Source organism: Teleopsis dalmanni, chromosome 2, assembly GCF_002237135.1.
Source record: "Teleopsis dalmanni isolate 2A chromosome 2, ASM223713v2, whole genome shotgun sequence".
Classification (NCBI taxonomy): domain Eukaryota; kingdom Metazoa; phylum Arthropoda; class Insecta; order Diptera; family Diopsidae; genus Teleopsis; species Teleopsis dalmanni.
In genome coordinates, this window is record NC_051847.1 from 49,372,038 (window position 1) to 49,391,362 (window position 19,325).

At 30.0% G+C, this 19,325-nt stretch overlaps 3 protein-coding genes across 6 annotated transcripts in view; all 3 read left to right on the forward strand.

The window, feature by feature from the left end:
* LOC119677540 (WAS/WASL-interacting protein family member 2) overlaps nt 1-2,162 on the forward strand; it is a 42,798-nt gene extending 40,636 nt beyond the window's left edge. For all 4 annotated transcript variants that reach the window (XM_038088920.1, XM_038088919.1, XM_038088922.1 and 1 more), the window contains one exon: nt 1,832-2,162. In XM_038088920.1, the coding sequence (XP_037944848.1) occupies nt 1,832-2,091 (260 nt within the window). In that variant the 3' untranslated portion in view covers nt 2,092-2,162. The remainder of the gene's footprint in view (nt 1-1,831) is intronic.
* Nucleotides 2,163-5,432: 3,270 nt separating this feature from the next.
* Nucleotides 5,433-14,308, forward strand: LOC119677541 (vacuolar protein sorting-associated protein 35-like). The gene is made up of 9 exons (XM_038088923.1): nt 5,433-5,483; nt 9,640-9,826; nt 9,902-10,635; nt 10,696-10,782; nt 11,906-12,054; nt 12,121-12,462; nt 12,522-13,085; nt 13,901-14,084; nt 14,147-14,308. The coding sequence occupies exons 1-9, from the start codon at nt 5,433-5,435 to the stop codon at nt 14,306-14,308; spliced, it is 2,460 nt and encodes an 819-aa protein (XP_037944851.1).
* Nucleotides 14,309-17,179: 2,871 nt separating this feature from the next.
* Nucleotides 17,180-18,785, forward strand: LOC119677542 (putative nuclease HARBI1). Its single transcript, XM_038088924.1, has 3 exons — nt 17,180-17,656; nt 17,720-18,060; nt 18,120-18,785. Exons 1-3 carry the CDS (start codon nt 17,316-17,318, stop codon nt 18,698-18,700), a joined length of 1,263 nt encoding a protein of 420 aa, XP_037944852.1. The 5' UTR covers nt 17,180-17,315; the 3' UTR covers nt 18,701-18,785.
* Nucleotides 18,786-19,325: the final 540 nt, after the last annotated feature.

A 19,325-nucleotide genomic window follows, 5' to 3' on the forward strand; every position in this document is an offset into this window, starting at 1 on the left:
ATTAATTAAGCAAAAATTTTATTATTTCAAGCCATAAAACTGGAACTGCAGAAGTATTCATTATTTAATATAAATAGTTTCATTTTCTCTTCTTCATTTCCAATTTTTTACCGAAAATTAACGATTATATAAAATTCGTATATATAAAAAAATATGATATTATTTATTCTTAATAATGTGTGAAAATATTTCTCTATTTTTGACCACCTCCAAATGGTGGCACTCAAATTCACTCAGCCATATACTTCTCAACGATAATAACTTATTTTTATCGATACCTTCTTTACCTTCAATCATTTCCTAAAGTATTAGCTGTAGTAGGTGATACTTAGAATTAGGAAAAATATGGGCCATATAAACAGTTTTCTTGCGTTTGAAGAAGCCAGTTGTAGCAGGAGATACTTTGGGTTAGGTAAAATATGACCTTGCGTTTGCAGTCTCTTAACAGATGCTGTCACCACTAAGTCCATGTAACAGTTTAAAGTTGCTTAGATAAATCATTTAAGTTAAATACCAAACTAGTCTATTTAAATAACTTGCTGACCTAAGTCATTAAAATGAACGACTCAAAAAGTGCATTGAACTTCTAAATTAAAATTAATATTTAATTATTTCATAAAAATATATATAAAAATGACATACTGAAATAAATCTTTAAAGGAAATTATACAGAACTAGTTTCCCCCACTACTAACCACTACTCATCCAAATCCCCATTTATGTAATTGTGTTGTAAATTCTTTCTTATTATCGGCTTACAGGTCCCAGCGGACTATAACAACAACAGCAACAGAACTAGTTTATTGAAATAATCTACTTATTAGAATTTATATTCTAATTTGGAACATATAAAAAAAATATAGAGTTAGATTATTGACTTTAATAAATAAAAGCTTTCTGAACAAATTCAGTTCGTAAAAATAAAGTACCGAACTAGTTCATTGAAATTATCGAACTTATTCGTTAAAACGAACTTTACAGATCAATTGTATTAATTATAGCATATTGTAATAAAAAAAAGCCTCTTAAGCAAATGATTGAAATCATATTGTCTAATTCATGTTGATACATTGAGTATTCGAACTATTCAGAAGTTACCGAAACTTTCATTAGCTAGAACACGTAACATAATCATATATTATAAATATATTACGTTCATACCATTCGGTTATACTACGTTTCTTTAGTTGGTAAAAGTTTTGGAAACTTCTGAACATTCTTATACTAAATGTAATAAATAATCATTTGTTTTATTGGTTAAATGAATTATAATACGCAAGAGAATAGAAAAGAAACAGATAGGGATTAAGGTACTCAGATAACTTCGACGGGATGGATTTAGTTTTTATCTCTTAACATCTTACGAAAAATGTGATCCTAAAATGTCGAAAAATTGCTAATTGTAGTAAGCGGAGAGATATATGCTGACCTTCCACTACAACCAACCAACAAAGGCTCTTAGTACAACAGAATACTATGACTTTTTTTAATACTTGTCGTTTTTATTTGCTTGTAACAATAGTTACAACTCTGTATATTTTATGAGGGAATAGAATAAAATAGAAATTTATAGGAATTTAGGTTCATTGCTTCCATTAAGGAACTTTTGTTCTGAAGTTGACCCTATCCGAATAGAAGCCCAAACGGTTTTTTATTGAAGGGTTCCTAATATCAAATGGGGACATGAGCTTCTGTTATATATACTTTCTTTTCCTAGGCCTTATCAGGTTAATTGTTGAACAACTTTCATCATACTAAGATTATTCAGATTTTTGTTACAGTTAATTAAAATATAACATTCCCAAAGATTTGATCGACTTTTAAATTTCAGCACCAAATGAAAATAATAACATCACGAACAACAACAACATTAATCCAGTAACAACAAATCCAATAACTGCACCAAAACCATTGCAGCCCGCTTATCAACCATTTAAGAAGCATAGAGCACCGGCACCACCACCCCAAGCAGGCGTGGCTGCAGCGACAGTATCTGTGATAAGGCAATCGAGTTTTCTCTATGGCGGCAACAATAGCATCGGCCAAGCACAAAGCCAAACACCAAATGCAACTGAAGCACCAAGAAATTAAGGAACTAATAGACGTCTTCTATACTTGCTATAAGTTATCAATAAAAAAATTATATTAATTATATTATTATATTATAAAAAATCAGTTAAACTAAATTTAGTAAATTTCTTGAGTGAAAAGTATAAAATAATAACATATTACAATTTTAAGTTTTTTTATAATATACATATATATATATAAAATAAATATAAAAAATATTTTAATTAGAAATTATGTTGAAAGAATTTATTAAATTAATTATTTAAATTTAAAATAATATTAGCATGTTTACGTGTGTGTGTGTGTGTTTACTAATTTTGTTGTTATCATATATACAAAATGAAAAAAAATATTAAGTTAAATAATTAGTAGAATTAATAAATTGGTTAAACAATAACTTTAATATAATTATTACGAGAATATCTGTAACTAGTAAAGTATAAATCAAATCAAAGACTTTTCCTCTACATAATGGCCTTCATCATTATTATTGATATATGTATATTATTATATAATAAATAAAAAAATACGAAAATAAAAATAAATAAATTAAAACGTAAGTAATTTTGTTCTTCATGTGAATTTTTCATTATTTTAATATAATTAACTTATTTTATACATATGCAAATGTATAGATATTGTATATGTATATGCCTACATGCATACATACATATTATAAATATTATTAATATTGTCATATCGTTACTTTTAGACATTTTTAAATTAAATTTTTTGATGTTATAATGAACAATAATTATTACTGTACGTAAATCTATAGTAAAAATATTAAAATTTTATGCAATAAAAATTAGTTTAAAAAATTGCATTTCGTTTTTAATTTTAAACACACATCTTAAAATTATATATAGTAAAAATCCTAAATATCATTCACTAAAGTCATTTAATAATAACATACATATATATACATTTTTTCCTGTACGTAAAAAGTATCAAAAGCCACAGTATGAGACTTGAACCCAGGAATCCCAAAATTTCAGCCATTGATCAAACGTTATAAGCTGAGATTCCACTCCAGTAAGCAAGGGAGAGAATACAGAAGTAACAAAATACAGAAGGCTCAGTATTCAGACGACAAATATGTATGTATATCTAAGCAAAAATTGAAAATAAGTGAAAGGGGGAAGGCAAAATGTTCTCTCTCCCTTGCAAGGTACTAATTACTAACGAAGAGTAAAGAGATTGTTGTAATCACGATTGTAGTGCGGGATTAAAAGAATGATGCTGACAATGTAGTCCAGATGAAGGGTCAGGAATTGAAAAGAATTATACCTCATATTAGTAGATCGATGGGAAATTGATGTTAGTGAAGAATATGAAGCAGAAGATTATGTCGCCTGGTAAAGTATCTTTGTGCTAGGGATAATAAAAAGTTATCTAAACGCTTGATGTTAGAAAACTTGTAGATAGCGGAATTGGTAAAGTGTCTGCCATCGGGTGTGCGCTTGTAGTTAGTGCAGTCTTGAAACAGTCTTCTTTCAAACGCTCAAAAACGTTCCATTTGAGCGGATGAGGTTCTGGACCAAATGAGAAATGAGTATATATATTCCATATTTAACAGATTGTGTTAACGCAGAGCCTTTTTAAGCTCAAGGAACCGAAGAATGGCATTCTCGATGACGTATGAAATAAAATTATGTTTAGGATTCGATACAATTCCATTATCGGTAAGGCTAATATGAGAGCTTTTAACTCGAAGTTATATGGCTGACAATTTATAACCCCTAAAACAGTTGCGATATCCGTCAAGAATGACCGAGATTGCCGAGATTTTTAATGGTTTATACACAACATATGAAAACATGGTAATTGTTATATTATTAATTTAATTATGATATAAATTAATTATTTGTATAAGTTATCCAGCTTTATTAATTTTATTTTTTTTTAATACGAAAATAATCTAAATTATTCTTTTTCCAATTTGTTTTTTTTTCTTTTAGCGCGGTAAGTTGTTTTTCTACCTAAAAAATGCGGAATGTAAGTTGCGATTTTTATAAGTTTTTCGATTTTTAGTTAGTTACTTAATATAAGTATCATTATTAACATAGACAATCATTTAACAAAGTAATAGACAATATTAGTAATTGTCTTGAAATTGTGTTCTTACTTAATAAGCAACTGTTGCTTATGACTGTTGCTCGTTGTTGTTATTGTAGCACGTCAAGATCTGCCTGTGTAGTTTCTTTTGAGAATCTTGAAGGGCACTTGGTCGTTGAATTTGATAGGTTGCACTGAGACGTAGATGCGGCTGTCAGCGAATAGTTAGCTTGATCGTAAATTTTACTCAACTGCATTTTTGACATTACTAATGACTGTAGTCAAAGAGATTGTTGCTGAAGGGGAATTCGGAAAAAGCACTTAAGTTGGTGAACTTGTTAAAAAATTTTTAATTGGAGAACCTCCACACTTAAAAATAATTTTAAAAGTTACTTCACTTAAATATGCATTGTAAAAATAGATTCAAATATTTAAAAATTAATTATAACAAATGTTTGTTATAAACAATATATAAATTTAGAAACTAGTAGCAGTTTTAAAGTCGGTTTTGTTTTTTCTTTTAAGAATTCTAATATTAGGAATTCTTCTGAAGAAGGCAAAAGCGAATTTGCCGAAATACGTATAGAAATATAATAAAAATTAAAGCTCGAAATAAAAGTTAATATTCTTAAAAAAAAAACAAGTCCGACTTTAAACAATTCAAAAATTAAAAACAAAATTATATAAACAGTTGCTAGCAACTTTTCGTTTTATTTTATTTATTAATAAAATAGTTATTAAAATATAAATTAAACGAGTATAAATCTATATATAGTTAAATTCCAATATTTTTTATTTTTATAATGTTTGTTAATATAATAACTATTAGTATTTATATATTAAGTTAAGTTATATTTTTTGCAATTTGTGTTGTCTAAATATTTAAAAATCATTTAAGTGTAAATACAACTCTGTGCTAAACAAAAACATTGAATATCACGGCGCAGAAAAGTCAAAATCGTTGAGTAAGAATTTCTTCGCATATATTGAACGCCTTTAAATTAAACAAAAAGGAAATAATACAAGTTTTTATACTAATTTATTAAGTTTTAAACGCAACATACAAAAAATGGTAAGCGTGCAAAATTAAGCAGTTAAACAATTGCATAAACAACAAACACACCGTATGCAAACGAACGGGAGAAGTGCAACGAAACAGGATAGAAAAAAGAAAAACAGCGATAAGTAACATTACTTCTTTCGCTTATCATCGTAATCTCAACATTAACCGGATAGAAAACATTTTATTTTATTTTTTTCTTTAACACATAAACACCGAAAATTAATAAATAAATTATCTTGCGATGTACCCTTGGAGCTCTGCTGCCTATACGCAGTCCGCCCCACTCCTGACGGTAATTCATAAGCATTCTGTCGCACACACGCCTCTAGCCTTTAGCTCACATTACCGCCTATTAACGTTACATTGTACAATTTCATATGCATAAATAACAACTTTAAGAAATTATGGTATTTATGAATCATTTAATTAATCTCATTTGGTAGGTGCTGAATATGCATTATTTCATTTAATGATAATTTAAAACAATAACTGTGGTAGAAATGAAGATATGTAAACTTTACTTTACTTTAATGCAAAAAGGTGTCTTATATTAAATATGTGTTGAATATCAATATAAAAAATATTTATTTAATATTGTGCACACCCCCTATTACCGCATATAGTAACTAATTCAATACTTTGAAAGTGCTTTAAAAATAGAGAAAACAATTATCTTATTTAATATTTGCATTATGATAATGAATCTCATCATATATGAACATAATAAATTAAGAGATAACATTATATGAATATGTATTCAAGAAAATTTTAAATAAGAAATATTTATGATTAATTCCTCTTGACACAATTATAAATTAAATCAATTCTAATATTATTTTTTTAGATTGTAGTAACGATCTGGCTATATAAACATATATGATATATATATACTATTTATTCAAAAAAATTTAAAGCACAGTCAAAGTTTGATTTGGGTAGTTTAACCATGGGATTCCTCAAATTGTGTTTTGTAAACTAATAATTATGCTCTGTCGTCGAATATATGTATGATATATATTTTTTACCATAAATATAAACATAGACGAAATCATATTATATCATTTAAACTTTTAAATTAAAGCTCATTTGTTTGAATACGTTACAATCAAAATATTTCTTTTGCTTACATACATTGTTAGCCATTACACTCGTGAGCCATCCCTGACCACGTTCAGTAATGTCCGCCAGTTAGCCCGATCAGTAGCTTGCTGTCGCTAGTTGGTAGTACTGAGTGCATTCATATCGTTGGGCAACTGGTTCTGCCACCGAAGATGCGAAGGCCCCTCTACCGCGTTTTCCACTACCGGTTATATATACATTTCGTAATAAGTTAGTTGGAGTTCTCTGTTGAAATTTTTAATAAAAGATGGAAAAAGTCAATGATATGCAGGCATTTGTATGCAATCTGGCCACCTTCCACTAAAAGGAAATCCAATATTCTCAATGAGATGCCCCGTAGAAGTATTAGTTTTATAGTAGGTTTACTTACAGGTCACTGTGAACTAGGTAACCATGCTAGATGATTGAATCTCTCTTTCAATCATACCTGTCGCAGCTGTGGGGAAGTATGTAAGAGTACTTCTCACATACTCTGTCTTTGCCCAGCTCGAGCACGACGGCGACTCAACCTTTTAGGAGCCTCCTTTCTTGAGGATCTTGATAAATTACAAGATCTCCCATTAAACAGCATTCTGAGCTTCGCCGAAGATTCTAGGTGGTTTTAATCCTGTGTTTTGCTCTAAATACGGCAACACAACGGGCCAATAGGTCTAAGTGGATCCCTAGGCATCGCCGGTGTAACTTAACCTTATCTAGATTAGATTAGTTCATACCGACGATCAAAAGGATCCACATAGACCTATTGAATCATTGTACTACCTTATAAGAACTCAAACATTTAGAATCCTAATCGAACATTTGGCAAAAATTAAAAGGAAGGTTCTGGAACTATACAAGATTGTCATAAAAGACCCCTAACGTAGTCAATTGAGGATGCGTATGCGATGGACAGTAACAAAGTAACTGTGAGGCATTATTGATATAATAAATTAAATTTGATTTTTTACGCTACTTTTTTTAATATAAAAAGAAAATAATTTGTTAACTGAATAAAAAAAAACAAATTAAAATAATTTCTTACTTATCAAGCAGTTTATTTGCACTGAGATGCTTTTTGTTTAAATAAAAAATTCTGGGTTACCCTAATTATCTTACTATTTAATCACAAACATAAATTCTTGTATTAACAAACATAATAAATATATATATATACATAATAAAAACGAAAAAAAATAAAATAATTAAATAGCCGATGGATTAACAAAAAATAACCATAAGAAATGATAAGGAAACTTATTTTTAATTCAAGTTTGTTAATATGCTCCAAAAAAATCTGAGGTTGTTAATCGTATTTTTTTATTATAATATTAGCTCCAATATTATTTTCAACCAATTGCATATATTTCTTTAATTTGTTATGTTTAAGAGTGATCCTTAATCTTCAATAAACTCTACCTATCGTCTCTGAAGACGACTGTCTAGATGGTATCAAGAATCGCTGTGATCCAACTAAAGTTAAGGTTTAGCTACGTATTAGATAGTAATTTCTTACAGTTAATTTTGTTTATTGTCGAAATGTGCCAAATTTGCAGAGCTATGTAATTTATCTATTCAATTGTTTCAAAGAATTTCTTCTTACAAAAAATAACGATCGAAATAAAAGCTAAAATTCTTTAAAAAACAAAATCGACTTTACCCATTGGGATAATTTATTTAATTATAGCAGTTTTAAACCAAACTTCTTGGTTAAACGTGCTTCTTGGGTAGAAACGCCAGTAAAGTAACATTTTTGTGAGAACTTTTAACTGTAGTTTATATTTTTACCGGTTTTTTTTTGAATCGTTATCTAATTTTTTCTGCTATCTTATTTTTATTTGTCATTTTGGTTGCAAATTAATATTTTATCTTCGAATTCTTACTATAAGTCTAGCTGTTTTCATTTGGTAAATCTGGATTCAGTCTAGATTTAAACTCGATCTATCAAATGTTGTTGCCCAATCGAACAATTTTAAAGTAATCTAACATTTTTGTAGTAGTGTTAGAAAATATTTATATTTTTCATAAATACATATAACAAATCAAATCACACTTATTTGTAAAATTATATAAAACAGCTGTTAATTTCTGGGTAATCTTGCTACTCTAACAAAATATCTGGAGTGTTACAAATTAATCTTGAGTGTTATACATTTTCCCCAGATTTACCAATCGAAAACAAAAATTGTTTTAAAGGAGTATCTCGATTGAAAAAATTACCACAGATTTATCAATCAAAAACGCTATCGGGTATGACATTATAATTCATATTACTACTTTATATTTATGAAATCAAAATAATAGATAACCTTACATAATAAAAAGGGCATTCAAGTGATAACCTTGTTATATTTCTGACAAAGTACAAAAAAGATAAACCCTCTCTTATATCAAACTCAACAAGAAAAATAAAACAAAGAGCCTATAATTGTTCATGTTGAGAAAGAAAATTAGACAGAAATAGGTGTGTTTATTTTCAATTAAATTGTGACCTAAGCGAGATTTTAAATTGAACTCATGATAATGTGATTACAGGTTCAGTTAGGTGACGGAGCAATCCCGCGGAGAGTTTAACCTTAAATATCTACAAATTTTACAATTTTCTACGATGTCTTTTTATACTTTCTTCTTCTTTCCAATATATATCTTTAAACTATTAGCTTATAATGTGTTAACACTCACTCTCGTTAAAGTTCAACCGCTCACAATGAAAGTGAACCAAATTGATTTCCCTATGGGCGAGAGAATATAGTTTTTAACAACAGTCTTGCTTACAGCTATTGTGTAATTTCTATATTCGCATTTTATTTTCTGCTTTATGGACTTTGTAATGACTACTGCAATACCAGTAGTCAATGACTACCACACTATACATAATAAATTTCATTAATGTAATTAAAAAGTATAAATTAAAAAAATTTCATATAATAAATTCAATAGATTTTATGTTATAAATAATTTGGATGTACATTAAAGTAAAGAACTCATATTACATTTATGCATTATAATAAAATTTAAAAATTATTTCAACAAATTCGTATTATTAATAAAAGTATCTCTCACATATAGCATATCTGGAAGATAAATTTTTATCATATGTATTGTGTTCCAATTTCGAGTACTTTATCGTCTCTTCTCATCGTAGACTGAACATTGTTGTTGTTTGTTGATATTATTTGTTTTCGATAAATTTTAAATTAAATAAAAGTTGAAGAAAAATGGTTAGTGCTTATATTAAATAGAGTTTGCATATAGTTTAATAAAATCATCTAGCTTTGAATTGTTATTAATTGTGTGTGTAATAATAAATAATTATATCATATTAGTAACTTTTGTGTATATTCTTTTTATAGATGCCAAATGGTTTTGATGACCAAGATAAGCTTTTAGCAGAGGCAATTAGTACGGCACGGAAGCAGGCATTCCAAATGAATCATTTCCTCGATAAGGATCGTATGTTAGATGCATTAAAATGTGCTAGCACAATGTTGAGCGAACTGCGCACTTCATTACTTTCACCAAAAAGTTACTACGAATTATGTGAGTATGCATACCACAACAGATATCTTAACAGATAATATACATTATCACTTATCATGTATTTACATATTTTAGATATGGCCATCACAGATGAACTTTGTCACTTGGAATTGTTTTTTAGTGAAAAGTGCGAAAAGGACGCTGATCTGTACGAATTGGTACAATATTCACATACTATTGTGCCGCGCCTATATTTATTAATAACAGTGGGAATTGTGTATATCAAACGTGATAAAACGTTAAAACGTAGCATATTAAAGGATTTGGTGGAAATGTGTCGTGGAGTGCAGCATCCTTTACGAGGATTATTCTTACGTAATTATTTACTACAGTGTACGCGTAATATATTACCTGATGTGCTGAAGACAGAAAATGAAAATGAGGGTACTGTTACGGATGCGATTGAATTTGTCTTAACAAATTTTGCTGAAATGAATAAATTATGGGTACGCATGCAACATCAAGGGCATTCAAGTGAAAAGAATCGCCGAGAAAAGGAGAGAGAAGAATTAAAAATATTAGTTGGTACAAATTTGGTGCGTTTATCGCAATTAGAATCTGCAACGCTTGATACTTATAAGCGTAAAATATTACCGGGTATACTGGAGCAGGTGGTTAGCTGCCGGGATGCTATTGCTCAGGAATATCTAATGGAATGCATAATACAAGTGTTTCCAGATGAATTTCATCTACAAACTCTTGATCCATTTCTTAAATCATGTGCGCAACTTGAAGCCGGTGTCAATGCGAAAAACATTATTATTTCGCTTATAGATCGACTAGCTGCATATAATCAGCGTAGTGGAATGGTAACAACGTTAAAGTTAATATTAAACATAATATATAAATTGTTTTATCTATATTAACAGACAAGTGGAACTGACATCGAATCTTTAATACCAGGCGAAGTAGAACTATTTGAAGTATTCAGCGTGCAAGTTGCTAATATTGTTCAGGTATTAATTTTTATTTATTATATCATTCCCAATTTTATTTTTTGTTATTGTTGTAATAACTCATGCTGGAATGATCCACCTATTTTTGTAGTAAACTTGTATATTTTTGTAATAAAAAAATCAACCCGTTCTAGATAAGCGACTCTGTCAAATCGGGACACTGGCCTATATGATGGCATAGAGCTGGTTGCAAGAACGGTCGGATCTACGTCCCGCAGCCACTCGTCGAAGACGACCAAGCGCCGTTCAACTACCCCCAAAGAGACTTCACAAGCAGGTCCCGGCGGGTTACAACACAACAACAACATGTCATAGAGCTTGTATAGTGTGGCGAACGGCACTTGGTTGTCAAACACGACGAATAGCTCATAAACGTAGATCAGACCGTTCTTCGAACCATAAGTAGGACATAGACCTGGTGGCTTCTTATATTCCATTTATACTGATTAATAATAATTATCCATTAAACTGACAACAATTGCCCATCCACAATCTAACCCACAATTTAACATGTAATTCCTTTTATGTTAACAGCTTAACATATCCAAAATCAGGCTTTAGTTTTTGGATCCCCCAGTCTTCAATATAATTGGCAATATTTTCAGCATTGGCTCTTTCCAGATACTTGTACTTATCAATGCGTCCGACTCTTTCTAATATATCCAACTTTCTACCCATAATTACAGGCAATATGAAATCAAAACGTTTTCCTAGTGAATTGAGGAGTATTCTATCCTTCTTTTATTTCAACCACCTATTTATATAAGCGGCACTTGGTTGTCGGAAATAATGATCGAGACATGTTTAGGTAGTTGTAGCCCGCAAAGATCTGTTTGTGTAGTTCCGTTTGGGAATCCTAAATGACACTTAGTCATCGAATTTGGCAAATGGCTGCGAAACGTAAATCCGGCCGTTCTTGGAACTGTGATTGGGACATAGACCCAGTTGTTTTTTATATTCTATTTATACTAATAATCTAATATAAATACTTACTAACTGTTAGCCTAAGTTTTCAATTTCTTATGTATTCTTGTTATTTGTTTTTTTGATTATTTTTTTTTACTTTTAAATAAATTATTTATTTAATAATAAATTATTTTTTTATTTTTTTCATTTTACATAGGCGCGCACCGATATGCCTTTGGAAGATACTATTTCACTGCAAGTATCATTATTAAGTCTTGCGCAAAAAGTGTATCCGGATCGTGTAGACTATGTTGACAAAGTACTTGGCACAACAAATCAAATACTTGAACAACTCGAAATGAATAAGTAATATATTAATTATTAAAATATTATATTTTGTAATTTATGTGTTTTTTTTTCTTCTATTTACAGTATTTCACATTTCCTTTCCGTAAATCAAGAACTTTCTCGATTAATTCGAATCTGTATTGATTTTTACAATAACATTCTAACTATTATAAAATTGAATAACTTTTGTCCATTGCTCGAGAAATTTGACTACATATCCCGCAAATCTTTGGCACTTTATCTTGTTATGAATATACTCGAATTTGAAACTTTTATACCAACAGCAGAACAAGCAGATCATGTATTAAAAATAATTGCACCACTTATTAAAGATGAAGAAAATAAGGAAACATCTAATGCCAAGACTACTACGAATGAACGTTTAGATCCTGAAGAGTTCGCAGAAGAGCAAGGTGTAGTGGCACGGTACGTATTGCAAATATATAGAAAGAGTTGAAACTATATTCAATTATTTATGCTTTTAGATTTATACATCTTATGAAATCAGATGAGCCTGACACACAGTATAAAATATTACAAGCCGCAAGAAAACACTTAGGTAGCGGTGGACCACAAAGGATTAAACACGTTTTACCGCCACTTATATTTGCTGCTTATCAATTAGCATTTAAATATAAAGCAATCGCCGAACAGGATGAAAATTGGGATAAGAAGTGTCAGAAAATATTACAGTACTGTCACAGTACAATCGCTGTAATAGCGAAAGCAGATTTACCTGAATTAGCGCTGCGTCTTTATTTACAAGGCGCATTGGTTATTGGAGAAATTGCCTACACAAATCATGAAACAGTTGCGTACGATTTTATGACGCAAGCATTTTCTCTTTATGAAGATGAAATTTCAGATTCTAAAGCACAATTAGCTGCAATCACATTAATTATGTCAACATTTGAGCAAATGTCTTGTTTTGGTGAAGAAAATGCTGAACCTTTACGTACTAATTGTGCGTTAGCAGCTGCGAAATTACTCAAGAAACCAGATCAATGTAGAGGTGTCGTTGCGTGTGCAGCACTTTTCTGGAGTGGAAAGTATGTTATAATTACAAATAGTATTAAAAACTATTCAGAAATTTATATACTATAACTATATATTAATGTATATAACAGATATTTTTAGTTAGCAAATTAACCTATAAGTTAGCTTGGTCTAAACACACTTCAGTGTTACTTACTTTGTTTATAGAGTTATCAGGTTGGTTTACTTTCATATACCATGTTATATTAACATGATACCATACTGGATCTATTATTATTTGGTCTATAGATTGAAAGTAGAAATACTACTGACTTTTTTTTTTCAAAATTTATGACCACTGAATATATAAAGAAATCATGCTGTGTAATCCTTAGCAGGTAAATAGACATTGTCGTGTGTTACGTTCAGTGAAGTAGAAGAAGAAACAAAATCTCAATTAGTTAAGAAAGCCGTTTCGAGTCCAAAATTTCTCATAAAAGTGGGTAAAACAATGTTTGCGACTGGTTCTAACGTAACCGAAAACATTGATAAATATGAATGTCTATTAACCAGATATTGAAATATCGTATAGACATTATCCTAGGGAACAAACATTTTGGCAACTGCGAATTTTATTGACAATACGCGTTTTAGCTATTAAATGGGGAAATCTTGCCTTTCGGTGTTCTTCGTAAACTAACTACTGCGGTCCTCTTGCTTCCACTTCAGATTAAAGCGGAAGCAAGATATTTAAGCAAATATTTAACCAATTAATAATAACTGAAGACCCCTGATATATATACTTCTCAGTTGTAATATAGAGCTTATTTTTAAATCAAGTATTTTTATTTGTAAAATTTTTAGTATATAATTAAAATTTTTTCCTTAGACAAAATGGCGAAGAAATGCGTGATGAGAAACGTACGCTAGACTGTCTGAAAAAAGGTGCACGTATTGCGTCTCAATGTCTAGACACAGGTGTACAAGTCCAATTGTATGTTGAACTTCTAAATCATTATCTCTTCTATTTTGAACGTGGAAACAGTCTGATCACAGTGGCAATGCTTAATCAGGTAAGTTTCATATATAATCTATAGTGATAGACAGTCTCTAAATGTAAATTGTTTTCATTCAGCTCATCGCTAAAGTTAACGAAGAACTGCCTAATTTAGAACCTAGCGAAGAAACAAAACAAATCGAAATGCATTATAAAAACACATTGGCGCATATAAGAAGTCGCATAGAATCAAATGATGCCGGTTTAGAAGTTTCCTTCGCAGGCATTTCGATTAATTAGTATACTTACTGAATAATTTTGTTTTTTTACTTAAAGAAATTATTTGCTACTAATTCAAGGAGCTTAATTTGAAATTTATATGTAATTCCGCAAATTTGCTACACAGTGGTTGCATGAGTGTTTGAGATATTAAACAGCAATATTTGTTTCGAATGTATCTTTTTGTTGTGTTTGCGTTAATACGTATAATGATTTGTAATTTGTTTATTAAAGATTTTAAAATTTATATATAATTTATATACATTAAAATTGATTTTTTCTAATCCTTATTTATTCATAATTTATTCATTTTTGTGCTTTAACTTTGCTATAACTCATGCAAACATTCGGTGGTCGCTGTGCACGTTTAATCTTTTAATTAATTTAATTATAGAAAATTTGAAAATTTTTAATATATTTTATAAAAAAAAATTGTAAAAGTAAATAATTCTTTTTATTTCTTATTTAAGAAATAAGTTTATGCATAAAATACATATATGTTAATAATAGAAAGCATTCTTAAATTATGTTAAAGTTTATGTTAATGGCTAGTATTATTAAAATATTATATATTTGTATATTGGGAACATTGTTTAACAAATTCCTAGCATTCTTAAAGTAATAAACTGAGATTTTAACCAGCAACAAACAACAAATATGAATAATATTTACAAATGCTATTTGTATAACAATAATTATATTGATTATAAATATAAAAAATGACTTTAGTAAAAATATAGATATTTTGATTTATTTAGGGGGCTTCAAACATCCCGTAGTCAATTAATGTGCATAAAACTTATTGAGATTTAAAGTTTATTATTATTTTCTTTATACAAAAAGAGCAGTAATAGTAAAGAAATTTTGTATTATAAGTAAATTGACAGGTTGCATAACTCTGTTGTTATTTAACCATAATAAGGAGTGCATCGAGTTTTGGCCTGACGCAACACTCCTCTCTAAGCACCGCTTCATCGAATATGCAGTCTTGGTTTACGAGGTCTTCTGCTGGAGCATCGTTATACATTCTCATCGAAGCTACTGTTTATTAATTTGTTTTATGATGTTAATGTTATGATAAAGATGACCAAAGTTCTTATGAAGAACTTAGTTCTTGAACACTCTCACAACTGTTTCAGTCTGTGTTGGCGTGCGTTGTTTCGCGCTATTCAGAACTACAGATAGAATAAGCGACTAAATGAGCGAAAGTTGTCTTTGTCGAGAAAGAGCTTAACATCACGACTGCCTACTCAGCCTATAGTAGTTCCTATTGCAATGGTTATTCTTCGTCTGAACTCCAGGCTAACATATATTCCCATCCTACAAAATTTGTCTTCATTTATAATCATAAGACATTACCTATACATCGTTCCAGGTTATAAAAGCAACAACATTATTATCATTAGAGGATACTATGTAGCACTGCGAATTACAAGATCTGTTGGTACTCTCTTCATAGAGAGAATATGCTAAACGAACTAGGAAAACTTATAGTTTCTAATGAACCTAACAATATTTCATGGTTTAAGATTCCAGAACCTATTCGTTTTAATGAAATTCGAATGCAGGTCATAAATTCCTTTCCTGACAATCATTGGGCACGAATGGTTAATATGAGCGTAAGCTTCACTATAAATTTTATAAAATCTGCAGATATCGGTATCCTTTAGCCCTATTATTAAATAAGAATTCGTATCATCTGTGCGCTCATTTGCTACTATATTAAAATGCCCGAAAAACTAAAGTAGAGTTACCTTGAATCTTTTACTTAGTGCGTTAATAAAATCTCTAATTCTTGCCCTAGTGTGGATAAAATAGAGACCGTTAATAAAGCTTTAGTAGCTACCTGACTGTCAATAAGAATATAGAATTCCTTTCCTTGATAAATATTCCGGCTCCAATGTCTTTGTCTATCTTAGACCCGTTGGTGTGGATCGCTATCTTTCTAAGCGTTGTAAGCAGCCCTGCCTCCCATTTTCCTCTGGTGGCAAAGTTATTGTCGAATGTTAGCAATGCCAAGTAATCTCATTTACTATTCCCAACAAACGGATTGTTTGAACGCAATCAAGCTCCAACAATTTAAAATTTCAAGCCTTTATGCGCTACTTGTTTCATATGAAAATCAATATGTAACATTGTTCAGTGTTTCAGCAAACAATGATCTGGATCTTCTTTGCTAAAACGATATGATTCGCATGTGAAAGTTATTGGCAACGCATATCGCTGCGGTGATAGGATCACGCCTTGGAAACAACGTTAAAAGATCAATGGACTTGAGCACGACCAGTATAATGTATTGGAGTGAATTAAAGGCTGTTTTATATTGGATAAAATTGGAGCCATGAAATTACAAGCAGTTTGTAATTTTTCGCAGAGCAGGAATCTAGGAATTGTCCGAGACGGAACAATGGCGGTACATTCCTACTAAATACCTTGATGACCGACTCTGGAAGAGATGGATAAAACAGGTGCTTCCAACAATGACAAGACGGACAAAATGGTTTGATAAAGTAAAACCAATTGAAGAAGGCGATGTTGTCATTATTGTTGGCTCAAATTCTCCGTTCTATAGATGGCTGAAAGGAATCGTAATTAATTCCATTAAAGCAAGTATAGGCAGACCAGGAGCACCATAGTGAAGACTACTCGCTGGCAATATCACAGACCCGCAGCAAAATTAGCCGTATTGGATGTACAAAAAAGCGGCAGTTTAATTTAAGTCGTATTCTTTTTAAAGAGATACTGTGGGGAGATTGTTAAAACTCAGGTCCTTGAAAATATTTATAAACTTTCTTTAGTCGTAGCAACTGTGCTGTCAAATGCAACCCAGCGCATATATGAATTGTCAATTCATATGTCAGCTGGTTGTCATTTGTGTCATTTTGTTGTCATTTTCTTTTCGTTTAAAATCTTGTTATTGTTATTGTTTTGCGCGTAAAATGGAGCGGATCATCCTTTGCTGAAACGCGGCTATTATTATTGTTAGTGAAGTCCTAATGACTTCGTGTTTTTTACATATAATGTTAAAATGACTGATACAGAATTGGGAGAATTTGCTATATTGAATAGTGGTGACCAAGATAATATAATTGACGGTATGTTTTTTAATCTAATTCAATTGTATAAAGAAAGACAAAATCGGAAGCGTAAAAGACGTTGGCGTACACGTCCTATTAATATGGATTGGTCAAAAACTGGGTACCATCAACAAACGTTTTTAAAAATGAAAGAAATGGATGAAGAGAAACTTTTCTGTCACACACGCATGAGTAAAGAAATATATGGCGAATTGTTAAAGTTAACGGCAGTATCTTTGACAAAATACAAAGAGCAAATACATGCTGAGGAACGCTTATCAATCACACTTTTGTAAGTAGTTTGTCTGACTTCATTTCTAGCTATAATAATATAATATATATTTTTTTCTTAAAGATACTTAGCTAATGGAACTTCCATTGCCGACTTAGCGCAAAGCCACAAACTTGGAAAAACTACTGCTAGAAATATTATACTAGAAACATGTGAAGCGTTATGGGAGATACTATCTCCCATATATTTAAGTGAACCAACAGAGGATGAGTTTAAAGGCATTAGCAATGATTTTTTGAAAATGTGGGATATGCCAAATTGTGTTGGTGCTCTCAGTGGCAAGCACATTAACATTAGTTATCCTTCGAAACAAAAAAGTCAAATTTTAGTGTTGATTGCAGCTTGTGATGCTAAATACACTTTTACGACTGTAGGCGTCGAAGCATATCAGAATCAAACTAAAGGTAGTTAAATTTCATTTTACAGATTTTTTTAAAAAAAGTTAATATCCGTTTAATTACAGGTGTATTTTACGCTACTAAATTTGGGAAAGACTTAGCTGAAAAAACATTGCCTTTACCGCCTAACGTACCTTTACCACTAACATCAGAGCCATTTCCTCATTATTTTGTTGGAGATTGTGCATTTCCGCTTAAAGAAAATTTAATGAAGCCTTATCCAGATGTACAAGAGTGTGCCAATAGAACACAGAATGTGTTTAATTACAGACTATCAAGGGCGAGTCGTGTGATAGAAAATGCATTCGGTATTTTAATGACGCGGTGGAGAGTACTGAAGACATCGTTGGAATTTAGTCCGGAAAATGCTAAAAAAATAATTTTGGCATGTTTATTACTGCACAATTTTATAATATCCAATGATACAAATCAATTGTATTGTCCAGCGAATTACGTAGATGCGGAAGAGGAATATTTTGTGGTAAGAGGAGATTGGCGGACTGAGTTAGAAACTGTTGGAGGCCCACTGTCTTCAGCAACATCTGCCATAAGTAGTGAGGCAGATAGTGCAAATGATACAAGAGAGTATCTGGCAAATTACTTCGTTAATGCAGGTGCCGTTCCATTTCAAAATCATGTGAAATAATTAAAGCTACTTTAATTTATAACAAATAAAAAGTTTTAAATAGATTAAGTATCTGTTAAGTCTGAGCATTTATCTGTTTAATAATTTTTTAATTATTAATATAAATAAAAAAAATACATATAAAAACCAAATTAAATTTAAGTATCAAAAAAACTAGTCTTATAAAAACAAGTATTTATAATTACCTCGTAAATAAATTAAAATGATTACATTATTAGTTTTTTTCATTTATATCAACATTAATGCGTTGCTGCATTAAACTGATTTACCCCGATTTTCTTAATATTTTTTTTTGTATTTATTAATATATAAAGATATATATAAAAAACAAAAAAAAATCAAATTCTATATATAATCCTTAATATAATATAATATATCTTTTTAATACCTAGGAAATGTTTTTATTTCAAGTTAAAATTATATATTTATTTTCTAATAGATAATAATAAATTCAAAATAAAACGAAATATTAAAAGTTAATAAAATATTTACATTTGAAATTAAAATAAAAAAAATCGAAATTGAAAAAAAAAATATTTTTATTATCTAAGTATTTATATTTTAAATTAAAATTAATTATTTTTTATATCTCCATTATATAAAAAAAATAAAATGCAAAATATAA